Source organism: Myripristis murdjan, chromosome 4, assembly GCF_902150065.1.
Source record: "Myripristis murdjan chromosome 4, fMyrMur1.1, whole genome shotgun sequence".
NCBI classification, from domain to species: Eukaryota; Metazoa; Chordata; class Actinopteri; order Holocentriformes; family Holocentridae; genus Myripristis; species Myripristis murdjan.
This window is the reverse complement of record NC_043983.1, coordinates 4,016,143-4,042,071: the sequence shown is the minus strand read 5'-3', so window position 1 is coordinate 4,042,071 and position 25,929 is coordinate 4,016,143. Positions and strand designations below refer to the sequence as shown.

Here is a 25,929-nt window from a genome sequence, read left to right as displayed (position 1 = left end):
AATGTCCAGTGAAGAGGTGAGATCTAACTTTCCTAAAAGCTGGAATAGTATGTCTGTTTTATCATTTGTGTTTTTTTCTCCAGAATGGGACTTTTCGCCTTGATAGCTAGAATATCTTGTGCAAAATTTAAAGTAACTTCTAAGAAATAGAAATCTGATGAGATGTATAGATGATTGCCGAATTGGTATTCATCGAAAATGCTATTAATCCCCTGCAGATACAGTTATTTTGGATTATAGGGTAGTAAAAAACATACTTTTTGCAATTGTTAATGAACTGATCATTTATTTATATGTGCCACTGTCAGTGAGACAATTTGTCTGCATATTTATTTGATTTAACGATACATTTCAGTGAAGCTACAGGTTTCAGTCACGTCATGCATGATTAATCAAAAATCACCTGCAAAGTTTAAGCGTCCATTTTGAGCTCACTCGTGTGGGTTGGAAAACTGGCTTTGTACGAGGAACATGAATTTCCTCTGCAGACTTCTGAAACCTTTCCACCTTTAGTCCTTTCAGCGCTCGTCTTGCTGCTGTTTCTGCTGATGTCAAGTGGAAAACAGGATCTACGTTAACCTCACACCCACAAGCTGACACCACAACACGGCCACATGAGGCGATAAAGGTCTTACACAACACATTTTCATCTAGATATGCTCTGCTGGAAAGATGGCTTGTTTCAGTTGGTGCTCTAATAACATCCCATCACTATGATAATATACAGTGGTTATTATTGTTATGGGCCTATTAGTGGAATAAATGTGTCACTAATGTTGTATGCAAGATTAGCTGTGGGCAGACAGACACACACACGCACACGCACACACACACAAACACATGCACACACTCACACCCACACAACCAAATGCATAACCCCCTCCAGGCTACTAGTGGTGCAGATAATTAACCTGTTGTAGTATGCAGATAATGTGATAATAATAACAGGGAAAAATAGATAATAATATATAATAATGTGATCATAATAACAGGGAAAATAGATAATAATGTATAATAATGTGATAATAATAACAGGGAAAAAATAGATTAATTGTTGCAAACCTTTACATTACAGTTGTTCTCAGCTGCTTTGACACATTTCTTGAAACATTTTTCAAGTTGTCAGCATCAGAATGTGGCCCACCACCTGATTTCCCACAAGAGATCATACATGCAACACAAAAGCTAACCTGCAAAAGGCTGAAACTCACCTGAAACCTTTTAACTCATGTCACGTTCTTGTGTTGATGAAAAAATCACTGCCACCAAAATGTTTTGTCAGAATGGCCGTGGACTCTGGAGGAGTGTTCCTCGCCTCCTGCAGTCCAAACAGTCTTGTCCTGCATGTTTTCACTGACGCTGAATGTGTGCTGCACCACACTGATGTTTTTCTGAAGCAAAGTGACTGCTACTGTGTATCAGAGTGAAGCCTCCTCAGACGTCCACACACATGTCCAGTGTTGATGTGAGCTCCTCCAGCTTCACTGACTGTAGTGACTGTGATGCACTCCAGCTCTGCTCTCACTGTGTGTTCCAGCTCCCACACTCCTGACGTCCACCTGGGAGCTCAGAGGAGAAGCACGAGCCAGCGGCTGAGCTGAGCTTCAGTAGAGCAGCTCCACTTTCACCTGACAGCCAAGTCATCAGTGGAGCTGCTTTACCTTCGCTCCATATCAGTGCAACTCATGAAACGTGGGCGCAGCCGATTTTCACAGTTAGATGGAGTTTTCTGCATGTGACGACGTACACAAAGAAAGAATTCTAACATATTAAAACTATTAGCTTTATTATTTATTAGTATTTATAATTTATGCCTGAATGGTGTTGGTCTATGACTATGATGGTCCGGGGTAGCAGGGGGTTGAGGTCGGGAGGAGTAGGTTGTACTGGAAGTTTTGAAGGACTTCTGTACTTATGTTCTTGTGTTACTGATTTTTTTTTCTGTAGATATTTTTGTTTTTCTTTTTTATCTATGTAGATTGCCTTGATTCATCATATCAGGTGTTAGAGGGTGTGGGTGGAGTGTGTTGAAAACTGTCACTTTTATCAATGTGATGGTGCTTCCCCTTCCTTACACAAATAATAAATCAACAATTTATCACAAAAAGTGAGTAAAGCTATTCATATTGATTTTGGTCACAAAGACACAAATAATAATTGTTCAAATTGTAGACAATTGTACTTTCACATTTGCCCAAATGTGCCTAAATATTTGCAAACGGTAACAAAGGACAAGAAATGCTTTTTCTGTTGTGCACAAGAAACAAAATGTTGTGAGGAGTTAGTTTTTTTTTTTTTTTTTTTTTTTTTAGCCAAAGCAAATGAGAAAACTGCAATAGGAAAGGTAAAGTGCTGATAGGTCTATTACTATTATTTTAACAGGAAATCACGCATGGTTATGTGTGGTTTGTTTTGTTTTGTTTATGAATCCACCTGCTGAAAAAGCGATGCAGAGGTGGGCGTTAATGTTGTGCAAAGTGCAGGCACATTACTGTAAATGCATGTGACTGCAACAAGTGACATGCAGAGTGTGAGCAAAACTGCATACAACACACAAAGCTGAGACATCAAATAAAGTCCAGGGAGTTTCACTCTGCTCAGCACAGGAGGAGGCACACACAACTCATGCTACTCAATACATGAACGCTTTTCCATTTGAATCTTTAAGCATTCTGTTTCTCAGTGTGCAGCTCTTGAGGAAAATCCTGTACCACACAGAAAAAGGTCTGTTTAAGAAGAGCTGGGTAGATTCAGCAGAGCACAGACAGGCACCGTGACTGAACAAAGACAAGAGCCCCATCAGAAGCTCCATTGATGGGAAATTCACAGAGAAAGTCACCTCACTTTCTTTGGACTTTGACTTTACAAATTGGTATTGATTCTAATTCTGCTTCTGCAGTGGCCTTTTCACATGCCTCCATTGAAGGGGAGAGGCTATTTTCATCCAATTATTATCAGCTATATGTAATAAGCAAAATAAGAGGTTTAAGACAAACTGATAAATTAATGATAACTTATGATAAATGAAGTAGAATCAGCCTGAAGTAAAGTTAAAACCAGCAGGCCAGTTGCTGCATTCTCTTAGTTTAGCAAACAAAAAAGCGAAAGCTTGACATGGAAAGAAAGATGGAAAGAGCAGTTATTTTCCTCTGGAAGGTAAAAGGCAAAACCTGTTTGTTGTGTATTTGTTGCATTTCTCTCTTCTGCTTTATGTTCTGCTACATGATGTGTTATTTTCATGAGCCAACATGCAGTTTCTCCCTGATCGGCAGAATACAAATTGATTGATTTAAAATAATAAATCAGAAAGTAGCCTAAAATATCCATGTGGGTACTGATGTTAGCAAAAAATAATCCGGCCCACAGTGAGGTCTCAGCTCACTGATGCCAAACCATCAGCTTGGCGTGCCACGGCCTTTATTTCCCTGAACTCTGATGCCGGGCGTTGCACACACCAGTACAACCTGTGACATCACAAATGAGTCGATTATATCAGCGTCTACTATGTGAAGATATGCAGATTAGACTGCAGCATCTGTTGCTGCTGAAATTAGTGCAGCTCAGCAGAGTACAGCACTTTGCACTGTGCAGATGAATGGCAGCCACAACCAAAACACAGGCATCACGCAGAGGCAGCCTGGCGAGTCTCCCGCCACAAAATGTTAAAATCAAAACTATTGTTGTGTTGTGTTGTTAACAGAAAAGCGGATGTCCACTCGGCCAGAAAAACAACACAAGACCAGCTGGAACGTACTTTATTTATGACCATGGCTTCTTACAGCTTCAGCACTCCAGACGGCAGCCAATCAGCATCCACCAATTTAAGTTCCACCAAACACCGTCCAGGCCAGTGCAATTAAAGTGTATTACTCTTTTAACCTTGCACATTCCTTTCCTCTACAAACTTGACACATGCTAATATGTAAAGTTACCGCCACTAATGCTACAGTACACAACACGTTTTCAGAATACGTCTGGAGGCCGCCTGTAATGCAGTCTGATACGGCAAGCAGACTGACGCAAACGCTGTGAATGATTTGCAAAAAGTGTCACGTTTGTACAGTAGCATTTCACGGATTCCAGCTCTCTCTCCGCGTGCCTGTTCCTTTCGCTCTTTCGGTGGTTAACGCAGGTTTGCCGGCTCTCACGCGTGTGGCCCGAGCCACACACTTTCAGGTTCACATGTGCATGTGTTCACGCTGCCAAAACAAATCTCACGGCAGTTCAAAAAGTGGCGATCAGTCTGAGCGAAGTGAAGAGGCCACTGTAAACACATCAGGAAGAACTCCATATTTTTCCCCGACATGAGATCATATTGGCACACACCCATTACAAAACAGATTCCACCAGTTAACAGTCAAACTGGAGAAAACTGTCCCTCGTGCCTCAAACACCTGGAACACCTGGAATAAGCTTTAAAATAACCAAAATACAGACAGAGAGGTTGTTAATGTTGATTGTAAATGTTTTTAACAAATTAATATCCATTGTGTTCTTATGATCACAATGATCATGGCTTTAGAGATCATATTCATTATGGTTTCTAGTGTCTTTATGGATGTTTTCATTTTTAAACTCTATTGCTATTCTGTATCCCGTAATTCTGTATTTTATATGGCCTACTACCATTCTGTTGTGATCTACCTGTACTCAAAAACACTGTCAGTGAGTTTTTCTCAGCGGTTCCTTCCAGTTGAATCAGAACAGACTGTGGATTGGCTCGCCCGCTCCTGCATCGCTGCTGCTTGTTTCTGAGAATCCTGTGTGATTTCACAGCAGATGGTTTCAGATAAGGACCTCCACACGCAGCTACCTCGCTCTGTTCCAGGGCATTAGCTGCAGTGGAACAATGCAAAATGCCATTTTTCAAACGTCTCACTGTCTGTGCTAAAAATAACTGGCTTTAATGTACCTTAGTTACTCACCCAAGTGTAAAGGCATGTGTTCCAGTTGTGAAACACTTTCCTCCGCAGCAGTGACAGCGGTAGTTTCCATTCTCCCAGATTTGGTTAAAAAGCACATTTTAACACAAATTAAGTCAACATTGCTCACCGGTCATGAGAAAGTGACGCTGATAAGCTAATAAAGATGTGTTACAATGTTAAGTAGGGGGACAGGAGGCCAAGTTTTCATACTAATTTACTAGCTGAGAGGATGTTATGATGGAAGTAGAGCTCTAAAAGAGAGAACAGAAGAGAGAGGAAGGCTAGAAGGGAGCCTCATATATATATATATATATTTTTTTTTTCTCATGTTGCTGGTTTCCTCCTTACACTATACAAGATCTTTTCTGGTGTACTATAGGATGTTAATTCATTTAACCACTGCCTCTGTGAAAGAAGGAGCTCAGATTGCTACTTCTGTAGATCCTGTGCCCGCAAATAATAAAATAAAATGTGATTTTTAAACAAAACTTTGAGAATGGGGTCCACAGCAACCGTGGAGATCAAGAGGTCTATTTCATGACTCAAACGCCGTCTTCACTTTGGGGAGATTATTGTACATAAGAGGTAAAGTTATGGCATATGAAATGGGGCTGACAGGAGAGGACAATACTCAACTGTTTGTGAATGTTTAGACTAAATAAATCATTTATTATTAAGGCATACAAGCACAAGTTACAGCCCATGGGAGGAAAATCTCTCCCCAGCCAGCTGATTTAAGGACCCTATTATGACAAGTCATTATCATTACTTTCACAGTGAAGCATGCAAACTGAGCTTTTACCTGCACAGACAAAAATAAATCAGAAATAATCTCACTGGCTGAGTCGTGTGTGAACACAGGACTCCCTAAAAACTGGGATGGGTGTGATTTTGCAGGACATAGCAGTGCACGCTTTGGCACGCCCTGTGACTGTCTCAGCCATATATGTATATGTATATACTGGATATGATAACCTGCAAGCATGTGACGGTGCCGTGTGATGGCATCCAGAATATACTATTCATGTTTTCCTGTAATTTGTATATTTGGTCTTACACCTATGTACATGGAAACTGATAGCTGAATGCCTGTTTCAGCTTGGCATCTACTGTTTTTGGAACTAGCTTAGTCAATCTAAATGTCAATATATTTTAGCACTATTTAATTTTACATATTTTCCAATGTAAAGTTATGATGGACAATTTGATAATATATTAACAGTGAGGTAAAAGTCATTTGAAAATCTGCAGGGAAGTCTAGTAGTTGCACCTGTGCCAGCAGTACAAGGAGCAAATCGATGATCACAAAAAACAAAAAATCCTCTCTGTTTGTAGTTACAAATAGCCGTGAGATCTCCTGTAGGTGTTATCTAGGGGTTAAGGCAGCAATTAAGTTAAGAAACAACTTTTTAGGCTACTGTTTTGCTAGCATCCAAAAAGTGATGAAACAAGCCAAAGCAAGCCAGTTAGCCGAGCTGAGTTTAAGTTCAATGTGGCCATACTCGCTACAGCTGACCAGGAAGGCCCTCAGAGAAACAGTTATAGGACAAAACCTCATTTTTTTAAAACAGAAAAATCACACGTGACCTGTGAATAATGTTACACTGAGGGCATTGTTATTATTATTATTATTATTATTATGGCATTGCTATCAACAAAGTAGCACCACATTCTGTCATTTCAGTTCAGTTGGTTTAGTTCATTGGCACAGTGATTACATACAGGGGTGTGATTAAAAAACATTCAGCACCAAAGATACTTACATATTGACTGATGATCACATACTCAAGTAATCAGCCAAGTAATTAGTCATCTGTCCCTCCTCCACTTTATCACCTCCAAATATAATTTCAATAATAGTATCAAGAGTAAGATTGGGATTAGGAGTTTTAGTGGCAAACAATACTAGTGACAAGGATTTCAAATAACCTAACATAACCTAACCTATACAAAAAACAACAACAACAACAACAACAACAACAACAACAACAACAAAAAAGCCAAACCAAACGAGACCAAATTGGTTTGTCACTTGCTTCGTGGGTGTTGGGCTCTGGCTTACCACAGAGGTTCTTGACCTTTTCAGTTTGTGACTGTTCAAAACAAAGCAGGCCTGCTTGTTGAGCCCCTGCTACCAGATTAAAGAGTTAGCCAACACTGGCAGAAAACCTCTGCTGCACTGCCCCCTAGGGGTTGGAAGTACCTGCTGCCACATCACTGATTGGGTGTGGCCCAGGGGCGGACTGGGACAAAAAAAATCGGCCCAGGCATTTTGGACCAGACCAGCCCACCACATTTGATAACGCACACCTTTCCGGCCTTTTTGCTCTCTTTAATGTGTATACCAACTGTGCAACTCTTTAAAACCATAATGCCATGCAATTAGTTAACGGGAATCAGTGAGAGTGGACACATTAAATACTTCCTCTCTCCTCTCTTGCGCAGACACTCTCCTCTCCCTCACTGATATATTCCTTTCTCTTGCCAAGTCTCTGTTCTCTCTCATTAACACTCTCTTCTCCTGCTCTCCTGATGCTTTCTCAACCTAGCTCAACAACACATTAACAGAGACTGTGGGGTTATGTGGAACTTCTTTTTTTTTTTTTTTTTTTTTTTTTACATAAACATGCAGTCAGCTCCAGAATTGCATGATTGGATTTTCTTGTAGCTAACATTCTCCTAAGCCACCTAGATTACATAAAAACTACCCAAAACATTTTTTTTCTGGCCTAATAAGTAGCTTCGCCTTGGCCTACTAGGCAAGGAAAACAATTAATAGCACAAAATCAGAATGCTGACTCACTTTTCATTTCGGTGAGTGGTGGCCTATTTACAAATACCCCAAGAATTACTGGACTCTCTTGTAAAGAGGCGTACAGTTGCATTTGGCACAGGCAACAGACAAAATTATATAGCCTAATTTTAAAAAAGTGTTATTTTCTTTCATTTTTGTACATTGTACCAAACCAGGGGTAGCCTACATGAAAACAAATAAGCTAATAATAGTGTGGTGATGAAGTTAAAATGCTGACTTAGCCTGCTGTTATTGCTGGTGTGGTGAATGGTGGGGAAAAAGTGTTATCACATTCAAGACTATTTAGTTCAGGATGAAGACACGTAAGTAGGCAAATAAGTTACCAAGATGCATCTTCTCATCCAATCAGTTTAGCCTAGCTAGTCCACACAATCAATGTCTTATAAATAGCCGCTTGTGGTAGCTCCACAGTGTTTAATAAAAACTAAGCCAGCCATAGAACATAATATTAAAATATAAAAAATATTTTATTGACATTTTATTATTTTATAAGATTTACTGAAGTTGGGTTACCTTAGTTAGCCTACTCAAATTATATAGCCGAGACGAGTGTTCTGAAAGCAGTCCAGCTTACCGCAGGTTCTACATGTTCCTGGACACTGCTAGAACTGCTGCCGGCACCACTGTCATCAGCCACGGGAAATGATGATGGCCCTGCCATGGCAAACATGTCTGTAATTTTCGCACATTTGGCAGCATTTGCTTGAAGAGCAAGTTTCTTTTCTCTGCGCCACCTTTGCATTTTCTCTCCATCTCAGTAGATCCTAAGAGATAACGTTCGACCCACGTTGCACTGCACACCGGCGCACCGAGCCAAAGGCTCGTGATATGATTGGGCCAGCTCCATGTCAGTGAAGAAAAATAACCAATGGGCCGCAGAGCAGCGTGTCTCAAGGGCTGGCCCGGTGGTTAGTAAACAAACTCTTGCAATGACTTTATTTGCCGAAATCATTATGCAGGCGGGACCGGTGGGCCGATGGACAGTCCACCCCTGGTGTGGCCACAAGTGCAACATGTCTCAAAGTTTCAAACCCTAGAGGGCAGTGTGGCCAACGTTTTCTGCTTTATGTGATTTAGTGTTGAGATCCTCTTTAATATGTAGAACCATTAATTGGGACATCAAAATCATATTTCTATTTTCCCTGGTTTCATTGGTTAATTATTGCAAGAGACCTGCAGGCTAAATTTGATCATTTCACAGGACCAGGTAATTTATCACCCCATTCTTTGATTTATTTATTTATTTTTAATAGACTCCATAGTTCATCTTGCAACCAGCCCAGGGATGGGGGTTCCATGTTGAAGGCCATTTAGTGCGTTCCACTTGACACTTGATAGCTGATGGTGGCGTACTCTGTATCTGTAAGCTGAACCTCCACTCCCTCCTGGTGTCTTTTAGGGAAATCCAGGACACTGTACACTAGTGCAGGGTTGGTCGCCCCCACTGTCTCCTGTGGACAGAGCAGAAGCAAAGCTGAGGAACTACTAAAGATGTTTCCATATTTACTTTATGTCTTTGAAGGTGGGGAAAGATGATAAAGGTAGCCTCACCTGCATTCTGGGTATAGGGTCTTGTTGCTGCTCTAAAATAGATGAAGTATTTGGTCAGCATCAGAGAAAAAATAAGGAGTTACAGCATTTCTTTTCAAAGGCTGCTTATTATTATACTATAATATTATTATATTCTTATTATCATATCTTATTATTTCGGATGTGGACTATGAAGGAGAACGCCACAGAATTACATCTCATTCACTAGTTAATAGTGTCAAATATACAATAACTAAAAATGAGCAGATATGACAGTAAAATTTGTACAGTAACACATTATTGAGGGATTACTTCCAAGTGGAGATTTCCACAACAATATAACACAAAGTTTTACAAATCCAAATAAAGGCTTCCTGTTTATGGTGAGAGATTATGTGGCTCTGTGGGTCTTAGCTGTAGATCACTGGCATTGACTTAAAGAACACCACTATATTTAACATATGGCAGGGCTAATAGACTAGTTAGGACATAAAATGTTTTTTGTCTCTCTGTCATCACCTTGCTAAGTTGGAATCTCTACTACGATAGGTTAAAAAAAATCATGTGGGATTAGTTTTACGGATATTGTGACTGTGATAAGAGTCATAGTTTTAATAGGAATGATCATTTTTCCATTATAATTTTAATTTTCACTGAAAAAGCAATCAATGTTGCATGGACGTCTGGGACAGTACCCAGAGAGAGGCAGACAGGGTTGGTGGTTCTGGTTTGGTGATCACAGGATGGCGTCCTGCTTTTTGCAGATGATGTGGTCCTGCTGGCCTCATCAGGCTGTGACCTTCAGCGTTCACTGGGGTGGTTTGCATCCAAGTGCAAAGTGGTTGGAATGAGCAGTCCGAGGCCATGGTTCTCTGCTGGAAAAAGGTGGTTTGCCCACTCCGAGTTGGGAGTGAAGTACTGCCTCAAGTGGAGGAGTTCAAGTATCTCGGGGTCTTGTTCATGAGTGATGGTACAGTGGAATGGGAGATTGATAGGTGGATCAGAGCAGCAGCAGCAGTTATGCAGTCACTGTACCGGACTGTTGTGGTGAAGAAGGAGCTGAGCCAGAGGGCAAGGCTTTTGATTTACCATTCAATCTTTGTTCCAACCCTCACCTATGGTCACAAACTGACTGAAAGAACGAGGTCGCGGATACAAGCGGCGGAAATGGGTTTCCTCAGCAGGGTGGCCCTTAGGGATAGGGAGAGGAGCTTGGACATCCGTGAGGAGCTCAGAATAGAGCCACTGCTCCTCTGTATTGAAAGGAGCCAGTTGAGGTGGTTCGGGCGTTTTGTCAGGATGCCGCCTGGCTGCCTCCTGGTGGAGGTGTTGCGGGCATGTCCACCTGGAAAGAGGCCCCAGGGCAGACCCTGGCACACTGGGGGGACTATGTCTCCCGGCTGGCCTTGGAACACCTCGGGATCCCCCAGGAGGAGCTGGTGGATGTGGTCGGGGAAAAGACCTTCTAGGCAGATCTCCTCAGCCTGCTGCCACCGTGACACGGTGAAGAAGCAGAAAATGGATGGATGGATGGATGAAAAAGCTATTAAAATGATGATAGGGTGCTTGTTGTGGGAGTCTGTACCTGTAGCACCATAATCATTAATTTACAATAATGCTTTGTCAAACATTTTATGTGAACCAAATAAATGCTGCTCTTGGGATTTGGATATTGCTCTTGACTACAATGCACTTTCAATAATATTTCAATTAATTGTTCGGCAGTAATCACAACACTATAAAACACACTGTACAGTACACTGTGGTGGAGTGGTTTCAACAACTGGGCTAAATAGTCAACTGATGAGTGGTCATTGGGACTTTTCCAGAAATCAGCAGTGTCTATGGATATTCTCATTTATCCAGGTCATCGTTCTCTTTGGGCAAAAATGAATCATAGGCAACTGGACTTGTATTAGTCTTAGGAAGACGTTTCGCCTCTTATCCAAGGGGCTTCATCAGTTCATGCGCATCGGTCTTTCTAGTCCGCACTAGTCTGACAAAGGACAGTGGGGTAAGGTCCAGGTATTTAAAATCAGCAGTGTAAAAAATCTATATATCTATATCTATATCTATATCTATATCTATATTTATATATAATATTGATTGTACACTGGTAAAACTTACCAGACTGAAAAAAAGTTTTTTTTTTTTTTTTTTTGTACTACGGTCTTCTTAACATTCTTTTTTTGGAATTTCTGCTTTATTAGACAGAGATAGTAGAGAGCAAAGATGCAGGAAGGGGTTTGGGTCGGAATCGAACCCATGGTGCCATGGTACAGGGTAGACACTCTATCAGGTGAACCACCACGGTGCCCCTTACTACACTTTTTTCTGTCTCTCTGTAGTCAGTGCCTGTGGTTCACCTCTCTCTGTCTATAGGCTTTAGTATAAATGAGCCACAGCCCTCCAAAGAAATCCCCCTCTGCCGATCTTGTTAGAACAAAACGCAGTGTCATCAAAAACCTGCATTTGTATACAAGCGAAGGAAATCAGCAAATGTGGTCTCTGAGGTCACTGGGGGCTGTCAGAGCAAGCCAAAAAGCCAGGGCTCTGCTTCAAAGTAGGTCAGGGGGTTGTCAGTGAAGTGAGAGAGGATTTATATAACTGAACAAATACAGTTAGCATTTTTTTCCACCCATCCCAGTGGTAGTAGGTGTGTGTTGTACATTTCACTTAGTGAAAAGAGGACTTCTCATCAAAGCCTGTGAGTCATCACATGTGCCAAAAGGATGTGAAACTGCAATCTGGCTTGCATTTCTGAACTTCTAACCACACCACTACACATTTTTTCCACAGAATAACAATGATTCTCTCTTGTTGACTTTGTGCAATCGTGTATTATGTGGGTGTAAATGAGTCCCCATCATTTTAGAGTGACATTAGGTGTAGCATTTGGATTTAGGTTGAGTAGTGTGTCAGCTAAACATTTAATCATATTTTACATTTTCTGCATTTAGCTGACACTCCTATTCTGAGTGCAGCAGTAAAGTGAGCTGCATTTCCTGGATCAGCAACTTTACACACAACCAGCAGTGAGGAAGTCAAAGGTCAGCATCTCAATACTCAATTTTTAACTTTCTGTTTCCTTACCTTTGGTCCTTCTGTGGCTCCAGATGACCAGGGCAAGCACGCCAGTCAACAGCGTTGCAGCTAAAACCCCCAGGACAAAGAAGAAGAAGGGAACGAAGGGATGGGAAGCAGTTTGAGAAGGATCTACATCAGCTTCAGTCACTGTGTTTGTAGTTGGTGATGGAGGAACTGTGGGAGTTAAAAGGAAATGATGTTTATAAAAACAAAACAAAAAAAAACTTTCTCCTCTCTCTGCAGAAGAAGTGTTGCTGAAAAAGTGTTTTCTCATCGTGGCAATTTATGGTTCAACAGGACCTGAAAATGCATCCCAAGTCATAGAAACTGCTGGAGCTATAGATTTGGAAACTATTACTCTTAAATTGTCACTATAGACGCCAGGTTGACAATAGAATTAGGGATTGTCTGAGTAGAGCTTTGGCTTTAATGCATAATTATAAGGTTGAACAGTGAGGAGAAAATAGAATTAATTCACATATGCAGACATTCATGCTCTTAACAGTCTCTCTCATCAGTTTCTCTCTAGTCAGAAGGTAAAGACTGGTGAGTTCCTTTTATGTTAAAAGCACTGGAATGGGACTGTAGAGGCTGACCTTACCTGTGCTGCTTGTGTCATCCTCTCGAACAAGTAAGGATTTGTTAGTACTATTCAGTATTTTTCCTTGGTTGAACAAAGTAACCCAGTAAATTCCAGTATGCTTTGGTGTGAGATTATAAATGCAGTAAAATGCAGATTTGGTCTCTTTGTTGAAGACACAAGAGAGATTTTTCGAGCAGGTTATGTTGCAGTGACACTGACTAATCTTTAGGTTATCATCTCTGTAAAGTGCCAGACGGCAGTTGAATGTGTTGGGGATTTTGTTAAATTTGAAGCTAAGGTTGACGTTGCCGCCGACAGCTCCAGTGATCTGATCTGGCTGTGCTTGGCTAGGGCCTGCGGAGAGACAACAGAGAGAGAGAGAAAAATGGATAAAACGTAAGTTTTGCATATGCAGAGGGGTGCAAATATTACATTTGGCAGTCCTAGTATGTGTTGCACTGTCCTACGTGAAGGCATGTTGTCCCCCACACAATGTATGTAGGCACTGTTCAACTCTTAGCCGCTCATATGCCCATGAGACAGACCCCAGTACTTGTGTTTCCGTTGATATGATAATTCAGACTCTGAATCGTTACTAGATATCATTGAGACTTTACCTGAGCAAATAAAGGGTAAATAAAATAAAATAATATTGTGGCTGTTATTTAAGCCTATCTTATATATTTATGTGTTACATTCTGTAACTGTTAGTATATATCTGTTGTGTAAGAATATGTTGCCTTAAGAAAATGTTGGCGGTGACTTGGTTTCACACCAGGCACAAAAACAACAATCTACTTTCAATTCTTGAGAACTCCTTTCCGAGTGCTGGGTTTTTCAGACGGTGAAAAAAACAACAACATGTAGAGTTATAATTTAATTACAGTTAACCATTTAGTTGTAACACAGGATCGCAAAGCAGTAGCACACACCAAGGATAAAATGAGGACAGTGTGCCGGGCAAACTCGGTTTTCAAGAGGGACAGTAACAAGATACGTTGTAAAGACAGAGATAATAATCCTAGATGTTTAAAGAAGCAATAAAATTAGAATCTCTGGCAAGCTGAACCTGTCAGAACCATTCAAATGTGTGTATCAAGCCTGTGAAATATCAGCCACTAAAAATAGAAGAGCTTACCATTCAGTATCATATGAGCTGTGATGATGAAAGCAAACCCAAAAGGCTTTGAGATGCTGTTATCAAGCATGATAGATGACAACCGGTGCTCGCCGGCCGAAAGCGAGGGCCTTTACCTAACTGAATGCCAAGTGCTGCCCTGGTGTGTTGAATCCCTTGCTATGATTTTCAACTCTGTCAAGCAAGAGTGTATAGGTCTGACAGAAGGAAACTGTAGACAGGAACTTCCGCGAACATCAATTTATCTTCCCACAGCATCACAAGCGCCTCCTGCGAGAGAAGACTTCAAAGAGGTTCATGGACATGTGGTGTAGAAGGTAATGACTTCAGCTGAGAAAAAAATGTTTTCACTTGGGTAGTATAGCATTCTTCATGATCTGGAAGGAATGTACAGCAAGCCATGTATTTTACAACAGGCAGCCTTTAAGCTTGCCTTGATGTTAGATTTACAGTGGATTTAGAGTGGAATTTTATCAAACAGCAAACATCTATGAATGATCAGACTTCGACTGTTGGGTTGTACTGCCTTTTTTTTTTTTAGTTGCATCAAAGCTCAACCTCTTGAACTCTGATTTTATGGTACATTTCCCCTTTAAGTACAGGGTAACTTGCTGCTTTTGTAACCTCCCCACATGTTTAAAGTTCGTGACTTTTCGTGAATAAAATTTTTGTTGAAGGGAGGCTGCTTATTTCATTAGGATTAGTAAGATTTTGATACTTCTAGATTTTAGGGTTGGGGACGTGTTCTGCCAGGAAGTACAAAATGCCTGTTTGCCCAAAAATGCTTCCTCGAATTTGCCTGGTGTTTATTGCGTAAAATGACACATTAAAAGCTGAAAAATCCACATTCACTTAATTCCATTCTTTTTACAAGGATGTTGTTGGTTGCTTGACCTACATTCTCAGGGTCAGGATGTTTTATGGGTCAAAGGTTGTTTTAGGGTGAACTGTCACTTTAAGTAGCTTCAAAGTCATATTGTATTACATACATAGAGGCTGTTCCTACCTGTTATTAACATCCATCCTGAGAAATCTGAACACAAGCTGTCAAGTACAGGTGGAAACAGCAGCAATGTATCTTCAATGCATCATAGTGGTCAGATCTCAGGATGCATTCGAAGGTGGTCTGGGACACTTTTGTGCACATTGCATTAGAGGTGTAAACACACGTGTGTCCAAGGACGCATTGACACCTACTAACCTGATGTCCTCTGTCTTAAACTCTGGCCCAGCCTGACACGTTGACACCAGCCAGACCGTCACTTTCCCAACTGAGCAAATATCTGACTCTGCCAGCACACCTGAACTGTCAGCTGATGGGTTAAATGCAAACTGAAGTGCAGGCTGGCTATAACGCAGCTGGTTCATGAATAAAAACTCCCCTTAATAAGACATGAGCTCCCCTAAAAACATGAAGCAAGAAATTTGGGGGTCTCTAAAATATATATTGACAATTTGCCGTTTTTTTTCCCCTCCATATATAATTCAGAGGCAGTTGCCATTCTTAAATTTTGTGCTTCAGTGGGATTAAATACACTCTGACTCTTGACACAACAGAGTTACTATAGGAATTAAACAGAAACATTATAGGTGACCAGAACAAGCAAGGATGTCCCCTTTTGTTAAAGTCCTGCTGTCTGTTAAATGCCGTTTTATTTTTATTTTTGCATGGAAGTAGGACTAGTAAAGTGGGAATTTAATTTAAAAGTCGCTGCATGTGGAGATGCATGCTAATACCAGATGTGTAGGGACAGGGTTTCATTGAAGCTACATCACACTTACATTGAGTGAAATATTCCAACCCAAGATGCCGTTATTTTATAGCTGCAGCATCAATTTGGAAACCTCGGGATCTAGTATTTAAAATGACGTTCTGTGGTTTTGAACAAAGCTTGGCCGTGCAGCAATGAGGAACTGATGGGACTGGCGGGGTGCAAGTGGGCTCAAATCTCCATTTTCAATGGAGAGTTTTAGGAACAAGAATACATTTTGGTGGAAACAATGAATATGAATGAATATGATTTTTTTAATTTAAAGATTGAAATTTACAGATATTGAAAAACAAATTTACAGATACTAAAGGTCAACTATCGGCTATCGACTATCACTGGTCTCTGCTTTCCAAAACAAATGCTGATGAAACCCTAACACATGCAAACACACACACACACAATTCACACTTTTAACCAAACTAGAGGAAGTTGGGGGCTTTGAAGTCAGGATGACATCTTTGAGGCTGTTAACTTCTCACTTCATGAATGGATATGATTTTGGGGGTTGTGTCTGGTTGGTTTCTGTGGTTGTTGGTGATGGTCGTTTCACATTAAGCATGTCTGTCTGCTTTGGTTCAGACAGACTGCGGCTGCTACTCACGATCATCCCACAGTATAACCTCTTCAAACTGGCACATCTGATCAGCACGCTGGCAAACTCTCCAGCAGAGGCCAGTATTTGTAGTAGCTAAGATTTCAAGGTTATTTTGCAAAATGGCTCGCGAGCTGCCTGGCTCACAAAGCCAACAAAGGGCAAGTTGTGGCTGTAGTTTCAGCACAGTCATGAACTGACTCATACGAAGCTACACCTTAGAAAGGTTCTTGGCACTGTGGGCAAGTAGAGGTTATGATTGCAGTGGTGATAGAGGATGACTTGGATTCTTTCTCAGTCTATGACGTTGTGTCTTCCATGATGCAATTTACATTACAAGCAGTGGGCAAAAAGTGACTCCTGGAGAACACAAGGATGGAGGGCAGGTAAAGATCTAGACAAAGTTTGCTGGCCCACAAGAGCTGACAAAACCTCCCTAAAGCCAGTGGGATGTCTGTTTCCCTCCCCTCCTACCTGCTATGTAAGACAGTAGTAGTGCTATTTTCTTGTTAGCTGGGGGGAAGTCCAGCTCAATGGCAGCAGGCTAACAGTTAGCATTTAGAGCATCCAGCCAGCATCCAGCACTCAGTAACAATGAGAGGAAGATAGCAGCACCACTGTGCTACAGAACAGATGGGGGGAACAGAAATACTATCTTATTTTTCATACTGGTTGTCCCTTTAACAGTTTAACAGAAACTATAAGAGGGGGAAACCCCCAAGTCAGCTCTTGTGTAATAACGTTTATGCAGACATCAAAGGTCCAGTGATGGCATGTTGTAGCATAAAGAACAACTTTATCGATAGACGAATGCACGGCTTATAGTCATCCTCAAGGTAAGAACTTTTACACAACTTACAGGCGACTTGGCTACACATAAGCTGATTACCCACTGATGTTTTTTCGTGACTGCGAGGACACATTTCTTGAAATTGTGCTCCATTTCCCAAAACTCTGAACAGAAATGCAAAACTGCACACTCATCCTCACAAACTTCACCCTTCCATGTCAAAACCAAACTCTCCACTCGAAACCATGTGATCCTCCATCTAAACCAAGCTTAGCCTTCAGACATCACAAACGAGCCATCAAAGAAATACGCACGCTACAGGGCAGCCATTACACACTGAAAGCAACTCAGAACACTGCAGTAAAAACCTCATAGTGCAACAAATAATGGTGCTTATCCCCCAGAACAACCTCTTTACATAATGAACACAATACAATAAGTGCCACTATGAGACAAGGACAAGGAAATCCTGCTGATTTTAGCCCAGAATCACAATAGCATTTTCTTCTGAATCGGCCCAAGTCACTGCAATGTCTCCTTAAAGTCCAGATGCTGAGGAGAAGATTGTGATTATGGGCTCAGATCACCAGGATTTCCTTTTTACCAAATCCCACAGTAGAGGAAAAACTAGTTTTCTTAGCTTTTCTCATGAATTTGTGACTTTATAATCCAGGAAATTTGAGTTTTTTTTCTCATAAGTTGATATATTTTTTGCTCATAAATGTATGACTTGAAAGTTATAATTCTTTTCATAAACTTGTGAGTTTTTTTTTTTTCTTTTAAAGTCATCAGTTCAATCTCAAAGAATACTTTTCCTGTAAATTGCATGAACACCCCACCCCCGACCCCCTGGCTATGTCATTTTTTTTCTTCCTAGAATGGCCCTAATACACTGCTGTAATGTAAAGACACAATACATGTATACATTTTGAAATTTGTACTCTAGTGCAGTAAACTGAAACTGCATGAAAAAATATATCTGCTGTAAAAATATGCACCTGACAAAGACCACAGGGAACAGTGAAATAATTTTCCACATACTTACCAAATTGATTTTTTTAATTGATTTTTTATTTTTTATTTTTTTATTTTTAAAGAACTATAACATCTTATTAAGCATCTGGCCAGTGTTTACAACTTACAACAGTGGGACAACTTCTTCTTTAGCAGTATATGTTCAAATTCAGAATGCTTTTTAATTTTTTCATTTTATATTGTACCTTTTATAAAGTTTCATATAGAAATTAAGTATTAGCGTCTACATATGAACTTCTCTGGTGCATAGTTTTGATATCTTTATATGTGAATAAATATATGCATTTACTGCTTGGTCTAAAAAGGCTGATAAGGCGCCAGCTAAAACATAGACCTAAAGCTGAAAATGATGCCCAGTGCTCAGCAGGCAGCTTGTGGACACACAGTAATGTAAGAACAAACCTGTGTGAATGTAAAACAACACACTGATGACATCTACACTGGACAAAACAGTAAAAAAAAAGAAAAAAGAAAAAAAAGAAAAGAAAAAGAAAAAAGAAAAAACGATTCAAAATCTGGTTTCCATTATTTTCCTCTATAACTTAGAACTTAGTCAACCCGTGTTTCAAAAAAGCTTATCAGATTCCACAGGGGGAATACCCAAGATGAACTAACATGCAAAACTTGATACAATGGCTGAGTGGTAGGAGGGTTTAGTGTTTGTTTTGATAGATGAAAATATTATCAGTTTAAGCAATCTGTTAAGCGACCGCACATGGTGAAGGGCTAAGGCTCTGATTAGTCCTGTTTCCATCCAGAAGGAGGATGTTGACTTTGGTGACATAAAAAAAAAAAAAAATCTAAATTTATCAGTAATGAGGAAACGGAAACATAGTGTCACTCATTTCTTTTGAAATATATAATTATATAACTATTTATTTGCAGAGGCAAGGGTTACATATATTACAGTATGAACCAAATGCTCCATTGCCTGAACCCACTGATTGAATCAGTCACAAACTATAAGCACTTTTCACCTGTTTAGACATAACTTACCAACACATGTTCATTGTGATGCACCTGTGTTGCATAATGGTGAGCACTGGTGGCAAAAGTCAAACACAAGTAAAGCACTGGTGTCACTGGTTGAACAAAACAACTCAAAATTGATCACACTTGTGGCTAATGATGTGAGGGAACATAGATCAGCCAGTTCAGAGAGCACTGCTTTGTGAGGCCCTACAATGGATAGAAATCTGAGAGGAGGAGTTTGAGTGAGAGGAGGTCGAGGAGGTCGACCCAGTACGGAGAAATGATGCTGTGGCTGAGTAATGCACTTCTCATTTGTATATTTTTGTACTTTATTTTTATGTAGGCTTACTGTATACAAGTGCTAAATGCACAAGATTTCTGTTTGTTTTTGTACTGTGCAAGTGCTACGTGTAAATGCACAAGATTTCTGTTTTTTGTACTTTTTTTTTTTTTTTTTTTACTGTATACAAGTGCTAAATGCACAGGTTTTTTGTTTTGCAACATGCATTTAGCCTACAATGAACAATAAACATTTATTTCTACAGCTTCATGTCATGTTTAGTGACTGCTCAGTAGTGTTTTTAATTTTGATTGACTCGGGGCACAATTTGACAACATAGTTCAGTTTTGAGCACAGATTGAACTGTTTTGAGGTGAAAGTTTGGTTTTGCAAGAGGAGTCTGAGGTTTTGTGAATGTAGCTTGAAAATTGGGTTTTGTGTTCACAGAGAAAAGGAGAGCAACTTTCAAGAAATGTGTCTTAGCATTCGAGAAAAACTGTAATAAGTAATAAGTAAGTAATAAGTAAAAAATTTTCTGCCATTAATTTGTACAATGCATCATAGGAAGCAACATCAAACTGAGTATTGTAAGCAGAAATGGGACAGGACTAAAGCTTCTCTTAAAAAAAAAAAAAAAAAAAAAAAAAAAAAAAAAACGTGTGATTTTCACTTGAGGTCATGGTTTAGCTTCCCTATTTGTTCCACTACAGTCCTCGGTGTGTGTCCGTCAGCAGCCATGAGTCCTGTCCAAGTGTCCATGAGCAAGAAGAGCAGCTCCTGCCTGCTTCCACGCTGTTTACATGGACACTGTAGAAAAGGCTCTTACAGTAGTTCGAGCTACAGTTCATCCCCGTCCAGGGTTTCTCTAAGTTGTACTTTTATACCTGCTGCGCCATCTTGTGGATTAATGATGCAAATCGCCAGTGCAAACACACTTCCTGTACATGACAGTTTCTTCTGATTGTCTAGGCACTGTCACTGAAAATAGAGGCTATTTTTGAAACACTCCACACACTAACAGCATAATCTTTTTCCTGTGTGCCAGGCAGCAGTTTGCAATATTATTTTGTCATTCATGTGTTAAAAACGCACACACACACGCTCACACATAAAGGTATCCAGAAGTGAAAAGTATGGATATCTACTTCAAACATAAAACACTATCAAGGCAACGAAGAATGAAAAGTTTTTTGTAACTGTAACTCTCCTCAAACAACAAAATCATAGTAAAAGAAAAGAAAAACATTTGTGCCAGAAAAACACTCAAACAACAGGAAAAAAATGGCAGATTATCTCTTTCTTCATGGGTCTGGCCATAAGACTTCATCTTCTTCATGTCCTCCTTCTCTTCTAGCCCTCTTCTTTTCTGTTCTCTGGCCTCTATTGTTAACCACATGTTTACCCGTGGCCTGTTTATAGAGCTCAAGCTCTGCTGTGTAAGTGAACTCATTATCTACAAGTGTTTTCATGTGGAAATGTGGAAAGGCAACTGGCAAAATGGTGCAGCAATGTAGAGATCAGTGTCTACAGTTTTGCTAGAAGTGTGTTATTAAATTACAAACTGAGTGTAAAGCAGTGAGCTGTTTACAGTTTTGCAAAAAGTGTGTTATAAAACAACAAACTGAGTGTAACACAGAGAATGTGCATTCAGTTTGACACACTTGGCTACAAGTGCTAACACACTATGTTCAGAGACAGAGCTTCAACAATCACTGATAGTGCTTAAACATTCAGACAAAGCTGTAATTTACATATGCACATGCACACACACACACACACACACACACACACACACACACACACACACAGACGCACACACACACAAACCCTCCCACTCATGTACCTATAGTTTTCCACCACGTGTTTTTTCTGCCTTGCAACAATCCTGTTTCTGAACTCTGCAGGCAGTTCCTTTGACCTCATGGCTTGGTTTCTGCTCTGATATGCACTGTCAGTTGTGACGCATTCTATAGAGAAGTGTGTGCCTTTCCAAATTATGTGAAAAAAAAAAAATCACTCTTAATTGTATTGATAATGTCTGTTTGGAATACACATTCATACTTTACACATTATGGCAAAACTTTATTTCAAACTGCTACCCTGCACACAGAAAAAGCAAAAGCCACAAAGCCAAAAGTGTTTTTCATTTTATCAGTGTGTAGATGGTGCTTGATGTGCTTAATCAAATGATGGCTTATGTGTAATGTACTGATGCAAAAACACATTTTTGTAAAAAGATTTTTAAGAATTTTGCAAGAAATGTTTGCTTTTTCAAGAGATGTGGAAAGTTTCACTGGTTTTGAGTAAAGGTTTGTGGTTAATGTGAAGAGTTTTGCAAAAATAGCCTCTAGTTTCAAAAATAGTGCCGAAGCAATAAAAAACAAACAAACAAAAAAAAACTGTAACATAAATGGCTACACCACTATTACAGTTCTCTTTGTGCTCACACAAAACGCCAATAATAATGCATGTTTTGCAAATCACTAAATGCAAGTGTCACTGTGTGGACACACTTCTCATTTAACTATGACATGCCAGACAAAACTGCATGCATTTCTCTCAGTCAGCTATGTAGATTGCCTACTGGCAATGACACAGTTGTTCACTGGGTAAATCAATACTCTGTACAATGAGGACAGTATGATGTGAGATTGGAGTGAGTCTCTTCCCTCACCATGACTGAAGAGTAACAGGGAACACATCATGTCAGTCCCATCCTATGGGTGCGAATTGTGAACATGAGCTGCTCACAAGCACATATAATGCTAGAGGTTCAAGTGCATGGTGTTGCTGAGAATGGAGCAAGAGGCAGGTGTCAGACACAGGAAACAACCAGGCCTTGCAAGAGTTGTCCAAATGGGTGGGGTTAGGCAGGGGGGAGAGGAGCACACAGAGGACAGGGAGGCAGGGGAGGAGGCAGGGGACGGCACAGATGTGGGAATATTTCAGATGATATGCAGACCACTGTTGTAGACCATGTGGTGAACCATGGCCTAAGTAAGGCATTTTCACTTTGTGCCTTGAAAGGCAAGACATCAGGCGTGATGTTGGTGTGTTGTGGCCTGACAGGGAGAGGAGACTGGATGCCTAATGAAACTGTTGCACTCTGTAATAAACATGTTCAATAAACTTTTTCATATTTGTGTGTCTGGGAGATCTTTGTATTGACAGCAAATATTGATGCAGAGGCTTTGCATTTACAAAATGATTGAAGGTGCTAACCATTTGGTAACAGTGATGTAGAGACTGACAAACTGTTTTGAAGCAAGTGTTACTGGTTCTTTTGCATGGGTGGAATAGTGTTATGAGGAGCTGTTTTTGAGAATTGTCCGTAGAGTTTTGAGACTGTGGTTAGGGTTTTGAGAAATACATCTAAGCGATTGAGAAAAAACTGTAATTACAGTAGGATTCCATTTTTCACGTGGTGGTAAAGTCATTTTGGAGGCAGTCTTTTCCCTTAGCTGCAGTGCCATCTTGTGGATGCCCACATTTAAAAATATCTTGTGATTTTTTTTTTTTTTTTAATGCTGGAGCCTAAAATGTTAAGTTATTGTGCATGATTTGAACTGATACTATCAAGTGTAAGATAGCACAAAAAATCATGTTGTACCTGTAATTTACATCCTAAATAGATAGAGTGAAATGGCAAAAACAAAATGTGTCAGGCACAAAATGTTTTGTGTCTAGCACACAAAATCAGAGAAAATGGATGCTCCCCTATGGAATATTTTGACAGTGATACAATGTGAGGAATACCAGCTTACTTCTTTGCCTTTCAGTATTACTACAAAGGTAAATGTATAGTATAGTAATTAAGGCATGCTCTAGTTTTTGCTCTTTAGTCATTCCTATCATGAACATGTAATATTCGCCATTCTTATTATGAACATGTAATAATGTATACTGCACTAATTTGTAGTATCCCATCAATGTTTACAGTTTATACTAAAGTGCAAGAATTTTATATAGTTTTTTTTAGTAGAAGTTAAAAGAACAGACGGAACAGAATAATGTCCAGCAGCCCACTGCACTGATATAAATCTAAGAATATTTAACCTGAAAATCTGACTTCCATTTGCTGAGGAACACGTGTTGAATCAGTGTTTAGCTAAGCTTAAGCTCAAACAGCAGAGATGGAGGGATGCACACAGGCTGATGGGAAGAGGAGGAAAGCCCTTATTGCCATGGCAACAGAGGAACCTGGCTCTCCTGCTCAAACGCTGCTCTATCGGAACAATTACCAAGCAAACGGGAACCCCCCACCTCCCCACCGCCACCCATCATGCTCTGTTTTGACTTAAGCTCAGAAGCACAGGGCTCTGCAGGCCCAACAGGCACATACCACTGACAGAAACGTCATGGTAAATAACAAGCCGGAGTGTGTGCACCCCGCAAAAATAAAGGCCTTGATTTGGCTCATGTCAAAACTGTGACCTTCAGCTGGTGATCATCATGAGGCAAACTGACAATATAAACAAAAATGTATTGCATAGCTAGTTTACTTAATTTGTTTCTTCTGAAATACAAGCTTATATGAGTTTAACATTTCTCTACTATGTTGCATGTGGTTTGGCCATTGTAGATTTTTGAAGGCCGGTGCATTTCAAATACCAATACAAGTAATTTTGGATTGATGCCAAGATTCAATTCTTTTTTTTTTTTTTAACTACATCATACCCATCATATCCATCATGTTGGAGGTGGCCTGGAGTTGATTGTGAACACATCTGTCTGCTGATGTGTTGTTTTGTATTTTCATCACAATGACTAGGACACAAATCTCTCTGTGAGTGTGTTGAACTGTGTCTGGCTGGCTTTTATTCTGCAGCCCTGCACTCTGAGGCCGCACTGGGTTTACTGGTCAGATCCCTGCTTGCTTACTGGGGTCAATCCCAGTTCCTAGCAACCAGGCAAACCACCATGCCACGTGCTCCCTAGCAACCAGGAAGACACTGGTGTCATCGCAGTTAGCGGTTGCCGTTGGAGATGTAGGCACTGCAAAGAAAGCAGACTGAGGGAGATGATGACAAATACCTGCCCCCCCCCACCACACACACATACACACACTCACCACCCAACCCCTAAAATTACACAGAGAGAGAGAGAGATACTGTACACACAGAGAGAATTTTTTTTTGTATATGCCAGTGTATATGGAGGTTTATGTATTTTGTATATGCGTATATGTACTGATTTTTTTGTCCTGCATGTTTGCATGTTTGTGATTACATGCAACATCACATACATTGTAATCATTAGTTGTTGTTGTTTTTTTGTGCATGCTGTGATTCTGGATGTGAGTATACTGACTTCTTGTGCTATATGTGATGTCTGGTTTGGCAATAAAGCACATTTGAATTTGAATTGGGGGTGGGGGGGGACAATAGCCTACATGATAGATCTTCAAAAAAATTGACTCACACCCTCAAACACCCAGGCTGCATAATATACCTATTTGTTCAAAAAATTGACTTTCAAGCATGCACTCACCAGCAATAGGCTATTCAATGCATGCGCACACGCACGGGCACACACACACTCACGCACGCACGCGCACTCTCATTCACGCGCACACACCATGCGCGAAGAGGCCTGCGAAGCCTATTGATGCACGCAGACACTGCTATCACTGCATATACGCGCACGTACACACACATACTCAGTAGCCTAATTAACGCGTGTGCAGCTGCCTGTAGGTGCACGCGCGCGCCACCGAGCGAGACGCAGGGTGCGCGCGCCTCAGCTGTCAAGAGGTATTCCCCAGCTTCATCATGACCAGCAGCCTGTTTCTCCAGGCGGCGCCTCAGTCAAACTGCTGCCAGTTCAGCTCATGCATATTTCAGTGGCGGGGAGGAAGATTTCCAAAAGAACAATTACGCAGACATTCCTAGATTCCAAGGCGCACCACTTTTTTCATCGGAAAGAACCCAGCAACGTCATTAAACACATCACAGAAAACCCCCTTCAAACTTTATTTACATAAAGTACATAAGTGCGTCTCTGTCTAGGATAAGAGTCTCTTGGTGGAAATGAGCTGGAAGAGATGTTCAGTTAATTATTTGGCACCGAGGCGAAACTAGAGATGAAGCGGCGGCGGTGCGTAAACAACTAACGTGAGGCGGAAAAGCAGCTGGGTAAAAAAAAAAAAAAAGAAAAGAAAAGAAAAAAAAAACACCCGCTGTCACACATTTTCCGGTTCTTCTCTGTCATGGAAACTAAAATCATACTCAGGTTGCTACACGCAGCTCGAGCGCCAACTCCCCCCTAACCTCAACCTCCGCCCTGTTGGCTGTCACCCACCACCCAAATTGATTTCTCACCCCCCACCCCCCCCACACTCCACCTCCCTACCAGTCACATGGAGGTTGGTGGTGACCCGCCGTTCCCTCGGCTCTGTCGCTCAGTCGCTC

At 40.6% G+C, this 25,929-nt stretch overlaps 1 protein-coding gene across 1 annotated transcript; it reads right to left on the bottom strand.

Annotated features, from left to right (window-relative positions):
* Positions 1-8,691: 8,691 nt before the first annotated feature.
* Positions 8,692-14,249, bottom strand: LOC115357512 (uncharacterized). The gene is made up of 5 exons (XM_030048996.1): positions 14,079-14,249; positions 12,959-13,294; positions 12,364-12,531; positions 9,292-9,323; positions 8,692-9,191 (listed from the first exon to the last, which is right to left on the bottom strand). The coding sequence occupies exons 1-5, from the start codon at positions 14,146-14,148 to the stop codon at positions 9,051-9,053; spliced, it is 747 nt and encodes a 248-aa protein (XP_029904856.1). The 5' UTR covers positions 14,149-14,249; the 3' UTR covers positions 8,692-9,050.
* Between the last annotated feature and the right edge of the window lie 11,680 nt (positions 14,250-25,929).